At 38.5% G+C, this 22738-nt stretch overlaps 1 protein-coding gene across 4 annotated transcripts in view; it reads left to right on the top strand.

Annotated features, from left to right (window-relative positions):
- Nalcn (sodium leak channel, non-selective) overlaps nucleotides 1-22738 on the top strand; it is a 255068-nt gene that overhangs the window by 63362 nt on the left and 168968 nt on the right. For all 4 annotated transcript variants that reach the window (XM_041666485.1, XM_041666494.1, XM_041666477.1 and 1 more), the window contains exons 8-10: nucleotides 10487-10629; nucleotides 10765-10869; nucleotides 19742-19828. In XM_041666485.1, the coding sequence (XP_041522419.1) occupies nucleotides 10487-10629; nucleotides 10765-10869; nucleotides 19742-19828 (335 nt within the window). The remainder of the gene's footprint in view (nucleotides 1-10486; nucleotides 10630-10764; nucleotides 10870-19741; nucleotides 19829-22738) is intronic.

Genomic DNA, 22738 nt, shown 5'->3' with positions numbered 1-22738 from the left:
AATTGTTCACTTCAGGAAGACGTTTGTCTCAAGGTTACCTCTATATAGGAAATGCCAAAAAATATATAAAACCAACCTGCGCTGGGCAGTCATATGCCAAGGAATAAGGGATAAACAAGTCTTAGGGCAATGTACAAGCAAAGGTCTGTCAGAGCTTTACATTTTTAAGACATGACAACGTAAGTTAAAATGTGTTCAAAAATAGCATTTTATTATAATCACAGCCAACTTTACCTTTGTAAAGTATTTTCTTTAATTATTACTCCACCTCACAAATAACTGTACTTGTACCACAGAACGTCATAAAATAATCAGAATTCTTGTTGTTGCTACCGAATTCCCAGAAGTTCTATCCAAAAACTAAACAACAATTAATTTTGAACTTTATATTGTTTTGGTTTTGACTTGTCTAACAGATTGATGAAAGAAAAATCTTGCTGGTTTTTAGGTTTTAAATCTTAAGAGTTGATTAAAATTCAGAGGATACCTAAAATCTGTTCAACTGCCTTTTCAGTAATCTGACAAACACAGAAAGAGTAGGGGGCAGATAAATGCTTCCTCAGCACGAACAGTAAATAACTGGTCTAAAAGCACAAAGAGGAATTCGCCCCCCTCCTTTTGCCTCCCATTGGCCTAGTCTGTCTACTTTTAAAAGCAGAATTTTGCTTTCCCAAAATGTACCAGACAGGAATTTGTTCAAATTCCTCAAAACCAAGCCAGGAAAAGTTCAGAAGTTTTAGGCATGTATGGCAGAGTGGGAAGGGTATGTCTGTGGAAGCAAGCATGAATCATTGCAACACAGCTGCAGGATTGTTCTCTTGGGCCAACTTAAGGGTATGGCTCAGCTTTATTGAGCCACAGTACCCTCGTTTTAAAATAAGAGACTGGTGAGAACAAATTTCTGTGGTGTTGATATAGTACCAAAGCATAGAAAACACCTGCATTTTATAGCATGGTTCTTCTCTTGGTATTCTTCAGAAAGTACTAGGGAGCTCAGACTCACTGCCAGGTACTGTCCTGGTTGATACTATTGATTTTTTTTTTTTTTTTTTTTTTTGGTTTTTCGAGACAGGGTTTCTCTGTGGTTTTGGAGCCTGTCCTGGAACTAGCTCTTGTAGACCAGGCTGGTCTCGAACTCACAGAGATCCACCTGCCTCTGCCTCCCGAGTGCTGGGATTAAAGGCGTGCGCCACCACTGCCCGGCTGGTTGATACTATTGAATGGAACCCAAACTATTGGTTTTCTATCCTGAGGTATAGGTTGGTTAATTGTTTTCCATGATACATTCATGAACCTCTGTAATGACTCAAGACAAAAACTGAGGCAATTCTCCAGCTATGTAGTCCAAGCAAGGATAACCCTAAACAAACTGCTCCTCATATGTCAAATATCTTATGAAAGAGCTCTCCCACGATATGCACAGAAAAGATAGAATATTCCTGTGTCACTTAAAACCTTACTAATTTGTGCTGGGTATTTGATATGTGTCCATACAGCAATAGCAAACACACCAAAGGTTAAGAGAATTGGGAGCTGCACCTGTCACTGTAGGAACTTATTTGTATTTGCTAAATATCCATTAGTATGAAGAAGGCAGGAAATGACCAAACAATAGGTTTGCACAATCGTTTGGCTCTATTTCCTTAGAAAGAGATGAAAGCTGAAGTGATCTCCTTGCTAATTTCATTCAATGAATTTGTTATGCTGGCTCATTAGAACCACACTGTCAGTATATCAGAAATTAATATTAATATTCTTACCCTTTAAACCACTGCAAAAATTTTCTTGTATGTTTAAACAGTGCTGGTTACAACTCAAGCAACTGATTTAAAACTGATTTGTAAGGCACACATACACAGGACTTGTGAATAACTTACACTGATTGGTGAGGAATAATGATTAGATGTACCTGATGAATAACTAATTAAATAAAAGATCATTTAAAGCTTTAAGTAAAGTTGTCATGTACTCTCTGTGTTGACCTTAACTAGCACTTCCAAGAGTGATTTTTATGGTATTCTGTTGTCTTCTTGAGAAGTCATAACTAGTTCATGTCATCTCATGAGCCATTCTGCAAAAACCTGACGGTTGTTTGGGATCCCCAGCCCAAACACCTGATAAGAAGGTGACTTTGTTGGCCAGATTAACTCAGGTGTGGTACAAAAATTTTGCTCACATGCCTAATGACAGCATAGAGAGACAATTCATTCTAAGAAGAAGAGGTAAGAAACAGTTGTCTAGAGCTCTTTGGCTCAGAATTTATTTGCCGTGATATAATATGATAGGCACTTGAACCAAATTCTGTGAATGAGTTTTCACTCTTTTTCATTCCTTTTATATCTCACCAATTATTTGTATAAATGCACATATATACACTATATATATATAGTGTTGCTAAATAGTTTGTTTCTAAAAAATCTAGAAGAAACACAAATAGATATTGAGGTACACAGAGTAAAAGTTATTAGTAGAGAGAAACAACAAATGTCTTTCTAAAGCTTCTAGCGCAGCATCTTGGGGTCAGCCAGCACAATCTTATCACAGTTCAGCCTTGATGCTACTGAGGCCTGTTTCAATTCCTACGTTGTTGCTATTCCTAGCATTATGGCCATACCTTTACACATTTTTTCTTAGAACCCTCAGTTTAATCAAAGGTGTTCAAATATCCAGTCCTAATTTTTGAGTTGCAATGAAATTCTTACATGGTAGCTATCATGTTCTGGCTTCTTTGTCTAGGTTTCTTTTAACTGATTCCTAATAAACCTTTCAAAAATTGGTGGCAAAGCTAACGTGCTACAGGTAATTGTGCTGCTTGCCCTTTGATAAAACATAGATGCTTCTAATTAATAGTGGTTTAATAGTGATTTAGTGCTATGGTGGTAGCAAGCAAGTATCATGATTGTCCTGGAGAATCTACGAGACCTCCAAGGCCAGCTTGGTTGATCCAACATCATATGGATATGAAATCACGGACACGTAGAATGTTAGTTCGAGAAGGGAACAGAACATGAGTTGTGGTAAGTGTGGGTTCATTAAATCCAATAGTAGAAAATAATTCCCAAGAAGCCCTTTTGATCTGAAACGATTGCTCCTCAAAGACAAACAGAGGGGTGCCTAGAAGTATTACTCTGTACCCCAAGGAAATTCTCCATCTACCTGGAAAGTACCCAGTCACTGAAGGCAGGAAGTATTTGCATTGGCATGCAGCTTTGACATAACTGGAATGGTTTTAATTTAATACCCAAACCTCCCTGCCAATGTCAGCATCCAGCCATGTCAACAGTTCTTTTCCATGTGTGAATAAAACCACTAAAGATCTCACTTCTTTCTGGAGGAATTTTCTCCTCATTATGGGGATGTTTAGTCAGCTTCTAAGTCAAAAGAAATATTTTTCAACCAATGAATTGTATTGCCTATAAGATTTTTAACTTAAGAAAATATAAGTAAACATACGCATTCATTTTTTTCTATATCCTCTGATTTTACTGCAAAGTTTTAGTGCTGCAGACTGAGAGGTTTCAGGTGACTTATTTATTTCAGCAGTGAGACACAGTTGTGCCACATTCACAAAACCAAGTGTGAGAAACATTAGTATCTTTCATAAGTTTATGTGTGTGTTCCAGAGCCTTCATGTGTATACCACATTAGTGCAAGTTCCCATGAAGGCCAGAGGAGGGTGTTGGTCCGCTAGAACTGGAGTTACAGGCAGTTATGAGCCACCGTGTCGGTGCTTGGAATCAATTCCATGTCCTCTGGAGGTGCAGTGAGTGCTCCTAACTACTGAGTCATACATATCCTTATCGCCTCTAAATATATTTTTAAGTACCCATGATGAACTAAAACCTTTTGTGTTTGTTTCACATTCAAGAATAATAAATTAAAAAGTGTCTTGTTTTGCTTCAGCTTGTGCTTTGCTATTTTGAGGGCCATGTGACAGTTTTCAAGCTGAGTGCATAGTACTTGGTAGTTGGGTATGCAGAACAGTTGTGTTAATGATAATTACCATTATGAGGTTATATCAGTCTATTATAGGTTACATCACAGGGAAAGTACTTGAGTTAATTATGTGCAGGATACACGTTAGTGAAATTAAACATGATTTCAAGAAGGTTCATGAAGGTTTTCCTTGTTAGGATAAATTATTCATTAGAAGAAATTCAAAAGGTGACATCATTCCAAATAATCTCATTTTAGCTGATATATTGTTCAATAAATTTCTGCAATTTTGGATAGCCCTTCTTGTCTTCTTAACTCTATGTTAATGTTCTCATTTCCTGAAAGTGAATACATTCAGAACTGGGTGGAAAGCTTTATTGTCTTTAGTAAAGATGTCAGCCTTAAAAATACATGTCTTGCCCTCCAGGCATGGTAGTACATGTCTGTAATCTGAGCACTTGAGCAAGAGGATCAGGAGTTTGGAGCAAGCCTGAAGTGTATGAGACACTGTCTCAAAAGAACAAAAATAAACAAAAGGGGACAGACACACTTCTCTTTTACAATGGTCTCACAAAAGAATTTGCCATCACCAGGGAACCTATTAATCTGAGTATGTATTGTAAATTCATGTGAAGAATAAATGTTGAAGTCTGAGAGATGTTGACCAAGCCTAAAATCCCCAGAACCTCAGTAAATGCTGTACATGGCAGTGTGTGTCTGTAACCCCAGTACTGGAAGTAGGCAGAGACAGGTGGACTTCAGAGATCCCTGGCCTGAAGTATGATTATTAAAACCTCTGAGAGAGAAACTGGGGTTCAACCTGAACACCAGGAAAGCAAATCAGCCAGCCCTTGGCTCTTACCTCAACCTCAGCCTCAAAATAGCGATCCTGCCTCCAGGAATCTCAGAATGAGACTCTGTCTGCTGAGAGCTGTTTTCTTCCATTTTATAATACTCTCTAGTTCTGGCATTAAAGGTGTGCACCACTGGGATTAAAGGCATGCACCGCCCAATTTCTTTCTACGGTAGTTAGTGTGGCTACCAGGATTATATGTGTGAGTTACCACTGCCTGGCTATAAGGCTAACCAGTATGCCTGTTCTACTCTCCCAATTCCCAGAGTCCAAATCCTCAGCACCCCTGTAAAAGCCAGGTGTGGTCTGGCATGCCTATGACTCCAGTGTTAAAGGAGCAGAGATAGGTGGATCCTCTGAGTTCCTTTGCCAGCCAACCTAGGCAAAGTGGTGAGATTCTGGTTAATAATCACATGTCTCAAAGAGTTAGGCAATGTGATGAGAGCTGAAGAAACCAGGCATCTTCATCTAGCCTTTGTTTGAGTGCACAATGGTGCACACATATACCACCCAAACATACAACAACACACACAAACACACACACCTACTAACCCTAGAAAGGGAACCCACGACAGACCAAATAATGATTAGAATAAAATCCAATTTGATGAACCAGTGGGTTTTTGGTGGGGTTATTAACAAGAGCCAGGAGTGTGAATGAAAAGTGACTTGCAGGAGCACAGATGACTCAAAATCAGTTGCATCATCAAAAGCCCACCGAGCACAGGGCAAGTCATACCCTTAGAGCTCTCTACACAATGCGAAGGCAGCTTGACTGGTTCAACTTGGCTGAGGAATCACTTCTTGACAGCAGGGATGGTCAGAGTTCCCTTCCCCAGAAGTTGCTTACTTCTTCTATAAGTTGTGTAGAGGCCCTGTAGAATCTTCCATATCCTGCTTTCCCAGATGTGTAATATTTTGTTTACCTCCTGATTCTCCAGAGCCTCCAACAATTTCCTTGAGGGATTATTTCAATGCAGAGGAACCTACTATACAACACACACACACACACACACACACACACACACACACGATTAAATAGTATATAAATATAAATATTAAGACATAAAGCAATGCACACAATCCTAAAAATAATCAAAACAGAAGGTAATATACCCATATTCAGGCTATAAAATCATGCTGCTCTACATCCTAATGCAGAAACACCCTATTGACAGTTCCAAGGTAAGTATTTACTGTCAACATATAGATTTGGACTCTTCTTTTATGATGAACTCCAATCACAGGTAGAAGTGATCAAAAAAGAATGAATGGAATTGAAGACAGTGAGCCATCGGTGATTACTGTAATAACTTAATTTGTGTCTGGAGGATTTGAAGTACCAGAATGTTTTTGGAACATACTTTATTATTTTCCACAATAGAATGCATTGTATTTCCAGGTACTATCATAGAATTGTTATTCATTTAACAAAAATGTGGCTGTTTTAGCAAGAAATTATACTTTCATAATGAAAATTGACTAAAAAATACAATGAAGCATTATCTAAAGAGAATACTTTCTAAGTATCAATGTTTTCCCATATTTTCTCTTATTGTGGAGCATGGACTTTGAAGATTATGTATGTACACACATATTTTAAATTATATTTAAAAATCAAGAATGCATCCACTATAAGATCATTCCATTTGCTTCCAAATTATCTGTGAAATAATCGCATTAAGCAAGAAGGGATTTTTGTTTCGAAAAGCAAATATTTGAGAAATATTATTATATGTCTTAAGATCTATGTGATCTAGGGGCTGGGGAGATAGCTTGGTCAATAAAGTGCATAAGACAAAACCAACGGACCTGAGTTTGCTCCACAGTACTCATGCAAAAAATCAGACGTGGCAGTGCCAGGAGATAGAGACAAGCTGATCTCTTGGGCTTACTGGCCAAGCAGCCTACGCTAATGTGGGGGAGGGGATTCCAGTGAGTGGCTGCTTCAAAAAACAAACAAGCAAAAGCAAACACACACACACACACAAAGGATGATGGGTACTGGGAAACAGTCCTCAAGTTTTACCTCTGGCCTACATATGCACACACATATGTGCAAACACAAATACATATGTACATACACATAGACGCATGTACACACATACATACATATATACATATATATATATATATATATACACACACACACACACACAATCACAGACGATATGATCAGTGTTTAATTTATTGTTATTTCCTCAGTATTTCTTAATGCCCAGAACAGAAACAAATGTGTTTTAAGACCAGGGTGGTCATAGTAATGAACTGACAGAATTTATGTCTTTTTGGGAGTTCTGGCGACTGTCTCTTTATGTTCCTTGGAGCAGAGTGGCTGAGTCCCCTGCATAGCAGAACAGGAGACTGATGAGAAGCCAGAGGAAAGCAACATGGGACAGACAGACAGCAGAGCACAGACGCCCCAGTGAACAGCCATGGCCTCTTTGTCCAGGGCCAGCACCAGCCATGGAAAATGAATCCATGCATTTCCTTGTATCTTCTTTAAATCCTAGTCAGCCCTTTGAAGATCTTTCTAGAAGTATCTTTCTTTCCCTGCGTTTTGCAAAACCAGAAGGTTAAGGAGAAGTGTTGCACTTTCTTGCCTTTGACCCATCAACCTTCTCTGCCATCCTCAAATCCATCTGGCCTGGTGAAGTTTACACGAGGCTGGGAGCATTTCATTAAGCAGTCACCACTATCCTGCTGTCTTTTTGTAATATTTCCAGTCTTCTATTTTATCAACACACCTCATTTTTGAACTGCTCTGTGGGTTATTACTGGCCTCAGCTTTTCACTTTGCTGGATGAGGAAAAGTGGAGAGAAAGCCTCAAGATTACATATTGCAGAAACTATTTTGCCCTTAATTCCAAATAGAATCTTCCCTGTAGATGTAGTACAGACAGGCTTGAGCAGGGAGATTGGAGGGGGGGTAATCCCAATTTTAACAGAAAATGAACCACTGGTGAAGCTGTTAAACTTTAATAGTGGTTCATAATGGATTTCTGCAGCCACTTCTCTGCTTTCCTTCAATAACTAGAAAGAAATAATGGGACATAAGTTGTTTATATTAAAATTGTCCTTTGTATTAAGTCTACACAGGTAAAAGTTCTGCACGTGTTCAGAACATTCACTGGCTGGGCAATTACTGTTTTCTTTCTGGTATTTCGTTGTTTGTCCATGCTGCCAAGGCCTAAGCCGTGTGTGTGTGTGTGTGTACATCTGTGAAAGTCATCTTGTATAAGCTCTTTGATATGTTACAGAATCATCATCCATAAAAGAATAGACTTTGTTCAAATAAACATAACAATGGGAAAAAATTTCTTCTTACACTCTAATCTCATGTAAGAAAAAAATAGTGCATGACATTAAAAAAATATTTAGGTGTGTGTGACCTGATAAGTGAGTTCAATTCTGGTCCTATCACTGTTTCAGCTCAAGATATTTGATAACTAGCAACCTTCAGTTTCCTTCTCTCCAAAAGGTACTTAATAGCTGATAATATTTGCCCTAATCACCACTTATTCCTACATAAAGAGACAGAGACTCCCTTAGCTAAACATGTTTTATAAAACAAACTCTGATGGTAATAACTTACCAAAGTAAAAATGGAATCTTGTGTACCTTTTTTTCCTAATTGTATGTGGAAGGTGGAAAGTCACTCTCACAGAAGTCTACAACAATATAGCCTGTAAAGGATGTTGGGGAGTAATAGGTTTGTGCAGCCCGGTAGAAGCAACTTCTTATATCCAATGGCGTACTGTTAACTGTGGCTGCAAACACGTGTGCGTGTGTGGTGTGTGTGTGCATGTGCGTGTGTGTGTGTGATGATGATTATGCATACCACAATATGCATGTGGAGATCAAAGGACAATGTTTGGGAACCAGTTTTCTCCTTCCACCTTGTTTTGAGACAGGCACTGTCTTGTTTCTGTCATTGAACTGTGTATTCCCGTGTATTCTGGGCAGTTCTCCATCTCTATCTTACCACCTCACTATAAGGGTTCTGGTATTGCAGGTGCCTACCAGTGTATCAGATTTTTCCACATTGGTTCCAGGGATGGAACTCAGATGGTTAGTTTTTCTGTCTCAAATAGCTAAAAGAAAGTTGGTCTGAATGCCAGTTACCTTCAGTTTTTCATTATGTTACTTACATATATGCATTAAAATGCTGTACCATATCCCATAAATATGCAAGCTAATAAAATGTATGTTGAACATAAGTCTAAAATATTGCATTTAAAAACAGAGGCAACATATAAAGCAAGTTACATTTGGCAGACAATATTCTATATAGAGTAATTTTTTGTAGTGAAAATTCACTATATAGGACTCTATTTTCCTTCTCTCTGCTTTCCTTTCAGGCCTCTATTTCTCGATGTCTGCATTTTCAGTGACTTCCTATCATACATCCCTGTGTGCAATGGAAATACATGCATCAGCTCTGAATGCTTCCTTGTTTCTTCACGGCTCCCTTTCTTCCTCCAAACACACCAGACTCTTCCAAGCCTTCTTAGTTTGGTCATTCAGACACATAAATATCATAATTGCATTGTTGTTTCTTATGATTTGAATGGTCATTGGTAAATATTGATTTTATTCTATAATAATTTAAGTCTTTATGCTGATTGAACTTACTGAAGTCATATATATCTATCAGTTTTATGAACAATACACATCACATTTTATAAACAACTTTACGTGCATATCAGATTTTATGTTTATCATAAAGTATTACTGAACTGCAAGTTTCTATTCTATATTGATGAGGGTGGTGCCTGAAATGTCTTGAGAACTCATCATTTATCATGGTCAAGGCCATTCAGAAATTGCCAGTTAAAACTCACAACAGCAGGAGGCTGTACACAAAAGGTCACTAAGCTGAAAGGAATGGTGTTCTAGAAACTTGTTCCAGAGAGACTGGGTTAATTTCAATTCTCCAAACTATCATAATGAATCCTTGAATAAGTCTTTTAGTATCAATATGCTTTAGTCTCTGTAAAGCATCTCTTTGTGCTGTCAAGACAAAAATATGTCTTTTCCTGTTCAGTATCTCAGGTTCTCTTAAATTACGGTGTTCTATAGTTAGCCATGTATTTTAAATTTCATTGTCATTACCAGGAGTGTGTTCAATGAGATGCTAGTTCCTAGCACTACAAAGCATTAGCAGATAATTTACAGCCCCACACCTAAGCATCATGAATCCTGATGTGAGTTCCACCAAGTTAATTCCCAGAACCTGAAGTAGTTAAGTTCTCCAGTGCGAAAATGACTCCAGATACAACCGAATTCTCAGATTTACTTCATGCTGGTTAAAGGAGGGGCGGGTATTTCGAGCCCCCTCACAGTACTTTTCAAACCCCAAGTGCTGAGCTTCCATGCCACACAATCTTTGTGGTATTCTTCTATTCTACATGGTTTCAAAGTTTATTTCATTTTCACTGTGACAAGTTCCTTCAATATCTAAAGACATAATGGAAAGCTGTTCTGTTGGTGGTGATACTGAAATTACCCTGCCTTGAAGTCAGACACAACTTTACCCAAATCTTAAGAACTGCACAATGCCACACATAATTTAAATCTCTTTTAGGGGAGATGCATTTATGGAGACAGTGGGTGTGGATAACTATTGATTGTCTGAGACATGTTTTCTCGTTTCAAAAGCCCGTGGTGATTCCATCTGCTGTTCTGTCTTGACAGGCACGAGCATATTCACAGTCTATGAGGCTTCGTCTCAGGAAGGCTGGGTGTTCCTCATGTATAGAGCAATTGACAGTTTCCCTCGCTGGCGCTCCTACTTCTATTTCATCACGCTGATTTTCTTCCTTGCCTGGCTTGTTAAGGTACGAGGAAAACAATGTGCTCACAGTGTGTCTACTTTATCATGTTCAGCATGTGTCTTTTTTTGTTTGATTTTATTGATCACTAGGTTTCTCCATCTCCAATGTTTGCTAAATGTGGTTTGTGTTTCCTTTCAGAATGTGTTTATTGCCGTCATCATTGAGACCTTTGCAGAAATCAGAGTTCAATTTCAGCAAATGTGGGGAACTCGGAGCAGTACAACATCCACTGCGACCACACAGGTATCTTTTTGGCGAGATGGTCGCCATTCATTCAGCCTCAGGCACCCCATCCCCATAGCAGTGAAGTCCTGGGAAAACGCTGCTGGAATGGGATGCTACAACATGGTACTGTGGGAGAGCGGTTTAAAAATACAAATGAAGAAGTACAAAGCCAGAACAGTCATCCCAGACTTTTGCTGTGGTGTGGTGAAGGTCATCTTTAAAGAGCCATGCGTGACTTCAACGTAAAACTAAAATTGCCATCCATGCTTATTATGGCCTTTGATTTGATTCCAAGACCACAAGTCCACAAAGGCTTATTGAGTAAATATAGCAACTGAAAGTTTCTATTTTTATTGGCCTTTATTAGTATTACCGCAAGTCTATACAGTGGTCCTTATATGGAGGATTAGAAGTGTTGGTGTCATAAATGTGTTTAATTGAGAACAAACCAATAAGGGAAGACGAAACTATAAAGAGGATTTCTCAATCCCCGTTGCACAACTGTGGTTCTTGAGACGTCATGGGTATTCAGTATGGTTTCCTTTTCCCAAAAATCTAGAGATAGCATGAAATATCACAAAAGCAGCAGAGCATTCAACTATGTATGAGCCATTCTGATATCCTGTCATTTACTTATTTATTTTTGTTTTCACATTTTGTTGTTTAGAAACAGAAAGGGCAAGCTCACATATCTTCTAGAAAGAATAGAAAGAGAGAAAAAGAAAAACCCAGAATTATTAATGAAACAGTTTAATGCTTTTAACAATTTTTTGAGATTAAATTATGAAAAAAAATCTGTTTGAAAACGGTTGTATAGACTACTGGTGGAAAAGCCAAAGTGAAAATTTTATATTGAAGACCTTCTAATGAGACTTTCAGCAATCTTATGTTCAAGTGTTGCTAAATGCCACAGATACCAGAATTGTTCCGTCTTGTTACAAGTAAAATCATGTCAGTATTATTCAAATTTGACAAAAATAATTCCAACTTCCACAAAAAGAAATTAATATGCTACACAGGCTAAGCCATCAATGCCATGTTATGACACTTTTGAAGAATCCACCCAGAAAGCCCTCATTCCTTATCTGGTCCCCGTTAGCCTACTGTGAGGTGGAACAGTTTCAGGTCTCCCCTTAGGTGACATCCTCTTGGCAGGCATGTTTTCTTTGACAGACATTGAGATGTAAATGGAACACAGAGCTGTGGATGCAGCTCTTACATGCAGCGTCCCAGGAAATGACCTAAAATGTCCCTAAAACCATATTTTGCTTATTAAGTAACTCTGACAGATAAAAGTCACAGCTGGAAAAGTAAAGCGCCAAACCAGCTAGCAATTATAATAGAAGACAAAATGTGAAAATTTTGAACAAAGTCGTACAAAATTGCACTTAATGTGGAGGCATACGTCAGAAATTCAAGAGGGAACGCGCCTGGATGTTCAGCAGAGGTAATCACACAGAGAACTGTGAAAAACCTTCATTAAGAAAATGCTACTGCTGAGGACCTGGTTGCTAAGCAACCGAAGCTCCTGCAGGCTGCCTCTTGGTAAAATACCACTTAGGCAGCCTAGCAACTGGCCTCAGGCTCCACCCACCACTCAGTCACCACTTCTAAGAGGTCCCAGATGCTTTTATGTGTACAGAAGGGAGGCGGAACATTCGCCTGCCATGACGGTTACATTTGTAAAATCTAACCTAGCTCAGAGCCTGGACTTCTATTTCATTGGTTTAAGGCACTAAATCACAAGAGTCTGATTCGGAGAAAATAGGTTCCAAAGTGGTATAATCATGATGATTTTTATATGACACAAAGGTTTTTGGACATGAAGTCATTTCTTGCCTTTATCTATAATGTGGGAAATTTATGATCACTGTGTTTTTCTCACCAAGTAATTAAAGAAGACTGGGAATATTGTGTTTATCAATAATCCCTAAGTATGTAAATTTCCTATGACAATCATGGTCATAGAAATGTACACGTATATATGCATTCAGACACACATGTGTACATGATGAGGATATAGTAGACTTTTGGACATAGGCAGTCCACTAAGACTTGGCCCTAATATTTCAGAAGAAAAACAGAAACCATGATAAAAAAATTTTTAACTATCAAAGTAATATTTTTTCATTTGAATGATCTGAGTAGCCACATAGAAACAAATTAAGGAAATACAAATTTTTAAGCTTTTGCGCATAGCATGTTATGGTGTGCAACAGTAAAATGAAGGGAAACCAGAAGGGATCCTTTCAGGTTCCTAATCATGGACCTGCCTGACCTGTGCTGGGACTAATGACTCATTCCTGCATAGTTCTTGGGGTTGGTAACTGTTGTCACATACTCAGAGAGGGACTGGTGTATAGGGCAAAGGTTCACATTCCTTTTACAAAATGTGCCTTTGTTAATCCTCAATAAAATTTCTCATGTCACCATATTTAGGGGTGTGGCCCTACAATTGGATGTTAGTATGTGCTGATGTGAGCTAGAAAACCTTTACATGCAGGAATTCTCCCTAATCTGGACCTTCACATCCCATACTGAACACCTCACTTTAGACACTTGCCATCTCTTCACCTAGATTGCTTAGGCTAAGCATAAGCTGATTTCACTTTGTCTAGAAAAAAGTTTAAGGATCCGTCAAAGCCCAGAGCCATGCCGACCACTTTTGCACTCTGTGTATACCAAGAGAGGACACAAAGGAGACAACCCATGCATACACGAATTTTATAAAGGTTCCATGGCCCAATGGCATCCTTTTGGAGATCTGGCAAATAAGCCTTAGGCTTTGTGGAGAGAACCGTATTCCTGAGACTTTCATCTGTGACTGAGCACTCTTGCCGACAGATGCTGTCTGAATTATCATTCTCTAGCTAAGCTACATGATAGATAAGGTGGAGTAGATGCAAGTAAAGGGGTGATTTTGAGTTGTTCCTTCTTTGCCTTCCTGTCAGCATCCTTAGAATTTGTCTAAATGAACTTCTGTAAGAATGTGTGCTCCTCAGCAAGAAAAGCAGAGAGACATAAATGAAAGACGCATGAGCAAAAAAAATGGAATTTATTCACCCAAAAGAAAAGAAACACTCCATATAACCTAATGCTCAACTTGAGGAAAAAAATGCTTGGTGTCCCAAAGCCAGCAATTTTCACATGAATAGGCATTACTCAGATGTGTGAAAAGGCCAGTAATGGATGCAGCTCAGAGAAGGGCTGTCCCAGATTGGTGTAACAGTGAGCTCTTTCCAGTGAGAAGCCTTGGGAGTGGATGAAGCATTTACCATAGGAAGTGAAGAGTGAAAATGAAGCGTTGTGAGACTGACTCCCTAAATGTGTTATTTTGCTGAATATTTTTTTCTAATTCATTTTGACATAGAGTCTCACTCAATAGCCCAGGCAGACTTGAACATATAGTGATCTTCCTTCAGCCTCCTGAGGGTTAGTCTCATGTGTATGTACTGACATTCATGGACTAAACATATTTGATAATAAATTTGAGCCAGGTAACCATGCTCATGAGTTTAATAAATAATCTGTTTTTAAATACTTAATTAAAAAAGAGCAGAGCAATTTCAAAATAAAATTTTTCTCCACAGTATGTATGTGTATACATGTGTGTGCACATTTTAGGTTTGTAATTTTCATTCACTTTTTTAAGATTCCCATTGCTTCTATTGTGATTTATCTGACCTCACGTCAATGGAAAACCTGATGAATGGGATGACAAGAGTATTCTTAACTATTTTGTAAATCAAGCTGCCCATCACAAAATTCCATCATTTTTAAAGGAACAAGCTTGAGCTAATTCATGGGGCTGAAATCTTCATGCTTTCCCAACTGCTTGTACTGAGAGGGACATGTTCATGAGTGTCCCTTACATTGTGATGGATACTGTCACTCCCACTTATGATCGCTACACGGTATCAACAGTGGCATTTAGCATAGCACAGTGACACTAAATCCTGCCTTACTTAATTCCTAAAGCAATATTATGAAGTGGGTACAATTATTGCTTCCACATTGCAGATTAAAAAATGGCAAATATGGATAATTTTGCTATCTTGTATGACTGTAGATGATATGAGACTCCATTCAGATTGCCCAGCCTTCATTTTTACTCATTGTGAGTTCCTTCCTCTGTAGTGGTATTCATCTGTATTTTAATAAATAAAGCTTTCTTGAAGATCAGAGAGTAAAACAGTCCCACTGTTTACAGACCAGGCAGTGGTAACACGCACCTTTAATCCCTGTAGCCACACTAGTTGCCATAGAAACAGGGCAGTGCATGCCTTTAATCCCAGTGGCACACGCTTTAATCCCAGCCCCAGAGAGGATTATAAAATGGGAGGAAACAGTTCTCAGTCTCAGTCTCATTATGAGATTCCTGGAGGCAGGATCGCCATTTTTGAACTGAGGTAGAGGTAATACAGACAGTTCTCCCACACCAGGCTGCTTCGCTTCTCAGATCTTCAAATTGAACCCCAATTTCTCCTCTGAGTTTTTATTAATCATGCTTCCTTTGACACCCAACATGGGGCTATTTTACTCTCTGATCTTCAGTGAAGCTTTATTTATTAAAATACATATAAAATGCCACTACGTTTCTTTCTGTCTAAAATAAAAGAGAAGGCTATAATAATATAAAAACTACATACCATTACATATTATAGTATACATTATAATATAGCCATTGCAGGGTACTACCAGTGTCCTCTTTGTCCTATCCCCATGTGAAACTCTCTGTTCTTAAGAAGATGACACCTAATGCTGGCTGACAAGGTCTTCCTAAGTATATTGTTCCAAGAAGTGTAACTGGAACATCTTTCCTAGAAGAAAGTTGTCTTAGTTAAAGTTTCTATTGCTGTGGAGAGACATTAGGACCACAGGAACCCTTATAAAGCAAAACAATTAATTTGGGATGGCTTAGAGGTTCAGAGGTTAGTTGAATGTCATCATCAAGAAGCACAGTGGCTCAAAGGCAGACATGGTGCTGGAGAAGGACCTGAGAGCTCTACATCTAGATCTGCAAGCAGCAGAAAGAGAGTTTGACGCTGGATCTGGCTTCAGCATCGGAACCCTCAAAGCCAACCCTCAGTGACACACTTCCTCCAACAAGGCCATACCTCCTAGTAGTGCCTTTCTCTATGGGCCTATGAGAACTATTTTCATTCAAATCATCAAATTCCATTCCCTGGCCCCAACAGGCTTGCAGCTGTACCATAGTTCATCTTCAAAAGTCCACATAGTCTTTAACAGTCTCAACACTGTTTAAAAGTCAAAAGTCTCTTCAGAGACTCGTGACAATCTCTAAACTGTAACCACCCTATAAAAACAAAATTGGGAACTTCCAACATACATTGGCATAGATATACATTACAATTCCAAAAGAGAAGAAAGGAGCAGAGTTAGAAAATACTTGCTAGAACAATATTGAAAACCTGCTGGGGAAACTCCAAAATCTGCATCTCCATCTCTAGATGCCAAATGCTCTTCAGATCTCCAACTCCTTTCAGTTTTGTTGAGTGCAACATACTTCTTTCTTGTGGACTGGTTCCACTTCCTGTTAGCAGCTTTCCTGGGCAGGTATCCCGTGACACTGGCCTTGTCAACATCTAGAGGTCTCCAAAGCAATCTAGGCTTCACATTCACGGCTTCACCCAATGGCCTCTCTGAGCCGTTAGTGATAACCCTGACTCATGTCTGGACTCAGTAGCTTTCCGTAGTCACAGAGGGAGTTTGTATAACCCCTTCCTTATATCCTTGACTCCAAATCCAAAATCACATGGCTGAAACTGCCAAGTTCTGCTGCGTGCTAGGGCTAGAACATGGCCTACTCATTCAATTACAGTTTCACTAGCTTTCTGTGTTTGATGGTTTCCCTCACTGTCTAATCTTGGCTTAATCTGTAAACCATGGCTGGCCTTGAACTCAGAGATCTGCTAGCCTCTGCCTTCTGAGTACTAGGATTAAAGGTGTGCACCACTGTGCCTGGCCCTAAGCTTTTCTTTTATTCCTTTTCACTCTGCTTTAATTCTTTTTCGCAAATTGGAAGTTTAGCTTGATCTGAGGTCACGCTCTCTTTATTCCACTTAGCGACAGGCTTTTCTCTAATCTGTTCACACTTCTTAGTGCTGCCTTTTTCCTCTGTACATTTTGTATTTTCCTTGCTCAACTTGCTCCCTTTCATTATAGACCTGAACAAGACTGGCCATTAGCAGCCGTGTGACACAGTCAATGCTAGGTTGTTTTGAAATGTCCTCTGTAAAGCTGTTAATCCATAATTCTTTAATTTAGTCTCCTGCAGACTTTTTGGGAAAGGGTAAAAAGCAGCCACATTCTTCACCAAAATATTAAAAGAATGATCTCTAGGCCACCTGCTAATATCCTCCTCTGAGACATCTTGAGCCAGGCCCTCACAGTCCAAATCACCCTCAGCACTACTGTTTCCCATGTCCCTACTAGATGACCCATTAAATTCTGCTTAAAGCATTTGGCTGCTTAAAGTTTAAAATGTCAGCAATGGTTACCTCTTGGGATATTGGTTGATTTTTATCTTATGCACATTTTTGGGATCACATTTTCATGATAGAATCAGAAGACGAGAGTCATATGATTAAAACACAGGAACCATTGTACATTTTAACTAAAACCACCTATGTTATATTCTACTGTATAGGCCAAATACTGAATATAAGCAGCATACGTGATGTAGATTTGTGTCCTTTCTGGGTAAAGCTGGCTGGCTCACTGGTCCAGGCTGCCAATGAGCCATCACTCACCATCACCTCTCTGCTCCACTTTGCAGTCTCCCTTTCCATGGTTACGTAGAAGACCACGATGCCTCTTTAGCTGCAACTCTTACATCTATATCCAAGTCAGCAGAAAACAAATACAGGAAGAACAATAAAGTTCTGCTTACAGTATATAGTCAACCACCCGGTCAAAATAAGCTTCTAGGAAAGGGTAGTAACTTTTCCCTTTTCTGGAGCCTTATAAAAATGCCCTGTCATTGGAAAACAAAGAATGACCACAGTCATGCCTAGAATCCTCCCAAGAGATCTGAGCCCCTTGGGATTTTTGTCTCCATCGGCTAGCCCAGTTTCAGTCTCAAAGATCTATAGTTTTATTAACCAATCTAAATGTTGCATGATTTAGGTTCCAAAGAAAATGAGACACTTTTGCATTTCTGTTACTTTATTTCAAACGCGGGGGTGACCTCCAGATAACACTTTTGCTGACAGTTAAATTGATTCATTTGAGTTTGGTCTGCTGGAGAAAAATAATTTAGCATAGAAAATTAGTCTGCCCCAATGAAAGGAAATATCAGCCCCAGGAGTGCTTTGTGCCTTGACAAGACAGTATAGAAGGAACTGGCAGAGTGTTCTATGCTGGTGACTGACAGCATAGGTTTTGACATTTGCCCGTACAAAAAGAATCCCAGAATCCTGACAGGGTCTTTAAAGTTCCCTTTAGCTGGTTTGTTTTTCCAGCCAGTCTATATTCTTAGAATGGGTCCAGTCATGAAAGATGTACTTAGTTCTACAACCAAAAATAGCTTTTAAATTTTATTCTAAAGAGAAGGTGAGCTCTGTAATAGACATCTGGGGCTCACTATTTGTGATAACATCTCTGGTAAAGGAATCTTTGTGTAAATGTGCACCTCAATTGTTTCATTTAAAATTTAGATATGTGGCCTGTGAGGTTATGCACTTATTTTCCATTTTAAATCATGATAGAAACTTTCCTTGCTGCGAATGAACTACAATCTCTCTGGTTAGTGTTTGAAGTATGATTATGACACATAGGTAATGATCCATGTACTGTGTCACTCAGATTTCCGTTAATGATTTCTGTTTACAATATGGGGGTCAGACCAACATAAAGCCATAAGTATTAGTAACAATGAAAATGTTTAGTGTATAAAAAACAGACTTTGGGCAGAAACAAAACAGTGGATTATTATGGTTAACATCTTTATTTTTTTAAGAAAACTTTAATTCTACTTTATCTCATTAAAACCAACACACACAAACACATGCACCCGCGCGCGCACACACACACAAACACACACACACACACACACACACACACACACACACACACTACTCCTGAGGAACAGTGTAAGTGGGAAGTGTCTTCCAACTGGATATAATGTTGACAAATGAGAACTTACTTAGGAGTGAACTATGTCATAAGATTATCAATCACCTGGACACCAGACTGAGCAGGTCTCAGGTTGTCCAATAGCATCTTGAAATTTATCTCTTCTAAGCCAAGATAAATGACATGTACCTTTGTAAATATACCAACTAAATTTCTGTTAAGCAAATTGATTGTGACCTAGTTAAAATAATTACACAAAGTCGGTTAAGCGCCCTCTCACCCTACTACCATTGAAATCCTACCACACACTGAAGGGGAACTCCTGATACTATTTGACATGAGAATGTTTTTAGTTAACTCACTAAGAAAGATCTATTAAGATTTTAAAAAGTCTTCTTACATATACTCAACTGATGCGACATAATGCTTTAGAATTCTAACTACACTTTATTGCAGAGCTAAACAATAATAATGAATATAGCCACCTAAAAACACTAGAATATTTTTCCTGCTTAGAAGAGTATATAAAAGATTACATATGCAAACTCTTTGTAAGGCAGAAACAAGTGCTCACTAAATGCAATTATTACCATTGCTCATGAGAGTGTGATTATTATTCTCCTGTTTTCAGTATTAAAATGAGCATAGCTGAAATGTTTCAAGACCCAAATATAAATCTTTAAGAAGACAGATTCTCAGTAATATTTAAACACATAGAAAGCTGCAGACAAAGCTAGAGTTCTCAGTGTTCCATGCTCAACATCTCTGACTCATCGGTCTCTTTGTCTTAAAGATGTTCCACGAAGATGCTGCTGGTGGCTGGCAGTTGGTAGCTGTGGATGTCAACAAGCCCCAGGGACGTGCTCCGGCCTGCCTACAGGTACAGCACAATACCGTTTTAAAAAATCATCCATCCTGAATTTTTTACTTTTATTTAATACAAAGAAATCCATAGGCTTCAAGCTCTAGATTTGCCCAGATTTATCAAGAAGTCAGGGCAATGTTTTATTCTGTCCTGTATTTATAACCTAACTAGTATTCTTTTAAATGTGTAGTAGGTACTTTACTTTGTTTTCTGTTGCTGTGATAAAGACCTTGACCAAAAGCAAATTGGGCAGAAAGGATTTATTTGGTTTAGATATCCATGTCACAGTCTACGGAGATAAGTCAAGGCAGGAACTTGAAGCAGGAACTTAAAGACAGGAGCTGAGGCAGTCAATGGAAAAAATGTCACTTACTGCCTTTGTCTCATTCCGTGTGTTTTTTTAAACCATCCAAGATCACCTACTGTACCAGGGCTTTTCTTTTGGCCCACCATCCAGCTCCTAAATCATGACACAGAGACTTATTATTAGTTATAAATGTTTGCCCTAGCTTAGGCTTGCTTCTGGCTAGCTCTTTTAACTTAACCTGTTTCTTTTTATCTACCTTTTGTCTTGGAACTTTTTACTTTTCTTTCCTCTGTACGTCTTACTTTCACTATGTCTTGTGTCTGGCTGGCTAGCGGCTGCCTGGCTTCTTGCCCCAGGTATGTCCCTCATTCTCTCTCCCTTCTCTCACTCTTCCATTTTCTTCAAGCCAAGATTTCTCCTCCTATTTATTCTCACTGCCTGTTAGTTTCACCATCTTCCCCCTGCCTAGCTATTTGCTGTTTAGCTCTTTATTAGACCAATCAGGTACCTTAGGCAGGCAAGGTGAAACCATTGCAGCATATCTTTACATAATTAAACACACATCCTTATATCATTAAACAAGTGTAGCATAAACAAATGTAACACATTTTTGCCTACTTAAAATAATATTCCACAACACCCTACTAAGGGAAAGCACCACCCACAACAATTATTAATCAAGAAAATGAACCCAAAGGCTTTTCTTTTGGTCAATATGATAGAGGCATTTTCTCAGGTCTTCCAAGATGACCATAGCCTGTGTCAAGATGACAAAAAAATAACAAATGGGGATTTGATAAATGATGAATAATGGCACATGAGCAAAAGCATTTCAACACTATCAAATCAACAAAAAGTTTCGTTGTCATGTTAATTCTTGTCAAAATATTTCCTAAAATGCCTGAGTTATTTAGGGCTGTGCAATACCTTCATAGGTAACTGCGAAGGAAATATATTAGCACATGATCTGTTATGCTACATGTCCAATCTCCAGAGCAAGGTGATATCAAGGTGTTTTCTTAACAAAGAACTTTAAAATTAAGCATGGGATGATAGACTGCAAGGGCACCTGAGGTCATGGCAAGGCTCAAATGGTCAGAAGATGGGGTCTGGGGTCCCTACCTGTGAAACTTCTACATTCACTCAGATTTGTTTAGTTTTTTCCCCTTCAAATATTTAACTGTCTTGAATATTTACAATTTATATTGAAGATTTTATTTTTCTTTCCTATATAAGGTGCACAAATATTTTTCCCTGTTTTGTAGATTGCCTCTTCATTTTGTTGCTTATTTACATGTTTCTATCATTTAAATAATGGAAGCAAAGTTCATTATTCCCAGATGAATAATGGTAATATTAAATATTATCTCTTGGTTTTCTTCTCACCTATGTTGATTGTAATACCATCACTAATATGCAAATACAACAGCCGCTTCTACTATTCCTGTTACCATTGTTTGCAGAGTTCCATGTTTTATTCGATTGAAAAAATATTCAAGGAATCACAGGCTTGTTTGGAAAATAAACTAGCAGAGTACCAAATAAGAGACATATAATCCATCCAAAGTTATCTAAAGCCATATTACTCCCAGGAAGTATTTTCTTGATACATTCTGCCAATGCGCTGCTTGTTTGAGACCATGGTGACATGAAAATAGAAATAAATGTCTCCTATCAGAGTGGTTGTTATTGCTGTAATTGGTTCAATTTCTGGTTCCTGGAAGTGAGACTCACGAAGACAACTAGAGCGGGGTTTCAGAAGCCAAGCACTTTAAGACCATCTAATGCTGCATTGCTCTTACACGCATGCTCTTTCATTTAGTAAATGCATATAGAGCTACTACAGGTTTGGGCGTAGTTTTTGTAGAGATTATGGCTGGTGTGGCTCCTACTGATGTGGAGTTTTCCCTTGCTGGAGAAACTGGTGTTAAATAACCAACATTAATCAGAGACACTCCATTTTGCCTCCGTTTCCCAGCTCTTCGTCCCCCCGCCTCCCCAGACTAGAACTAAGAGTGTTGTTTACCACAGGTCTAAATTTGTCTGTCATAAAGCATTAAAGGGCACTTGTCTTTGTCTCAATGGTAAGAGAGTAAATAAATCACATCGAGATAGCACCAACAAGCACACTCAAGTACTTGTTAACAGAATACACTAAGAAATAAACCTGTTCTTCATAGAAGCAAAGGCTGCCATAAAGTGTTTTATGCCTTTCTCTAATTTTATATGTCTTGTTGGTGCTTGTTTGGGAGACTCATAAAATAAGTTACAATAATGTTATTTTATTTTGTAGAGATCATATAATAGCAAGTAGCGTGTAAATTTAAAAATATATTATAAAAATAGCCCACCCAATATTTTATACTTTCAAAATTTACACTTATAACTAAGCATAAATAGAATTGGCTCAAAATCTCCTAAAAATTGGGAATATTAGAATAATGCCTCTCCTCTTTTGTGCCAATTCTTCCAAATTTGCTACATTTCTGAGTTGGTATTACATTTTCACCTCCTTCCTCTCCTCTTTTGTGTCAGTTCCTCTGAATTTGCTACATTTCAGCATTGCTATTGCATTTTCACCTCCTTTTTAGCTTTCTGTGTCCTTGTCTGGCGTTTTT

Source organism: Microtus oregoni, unplaced genomic scaffold (assembly GCF_018167655.1).
Source record: "Microtus oregoni isolate MIOR12 unplaced genomic scaffold, Mior012 000001F_ref0000356, whole genome shotgun sequence".
NCBI lineage: Eukaryota > Metazoa > Chordata > Mammalia > Rodentia > Cricetidae > Microtus > Microtus oregoni.
Note: the sequence above shows the minus strand (reverse complement) of the source record. Positions and strands in the feature narration are given on the sequence as shown.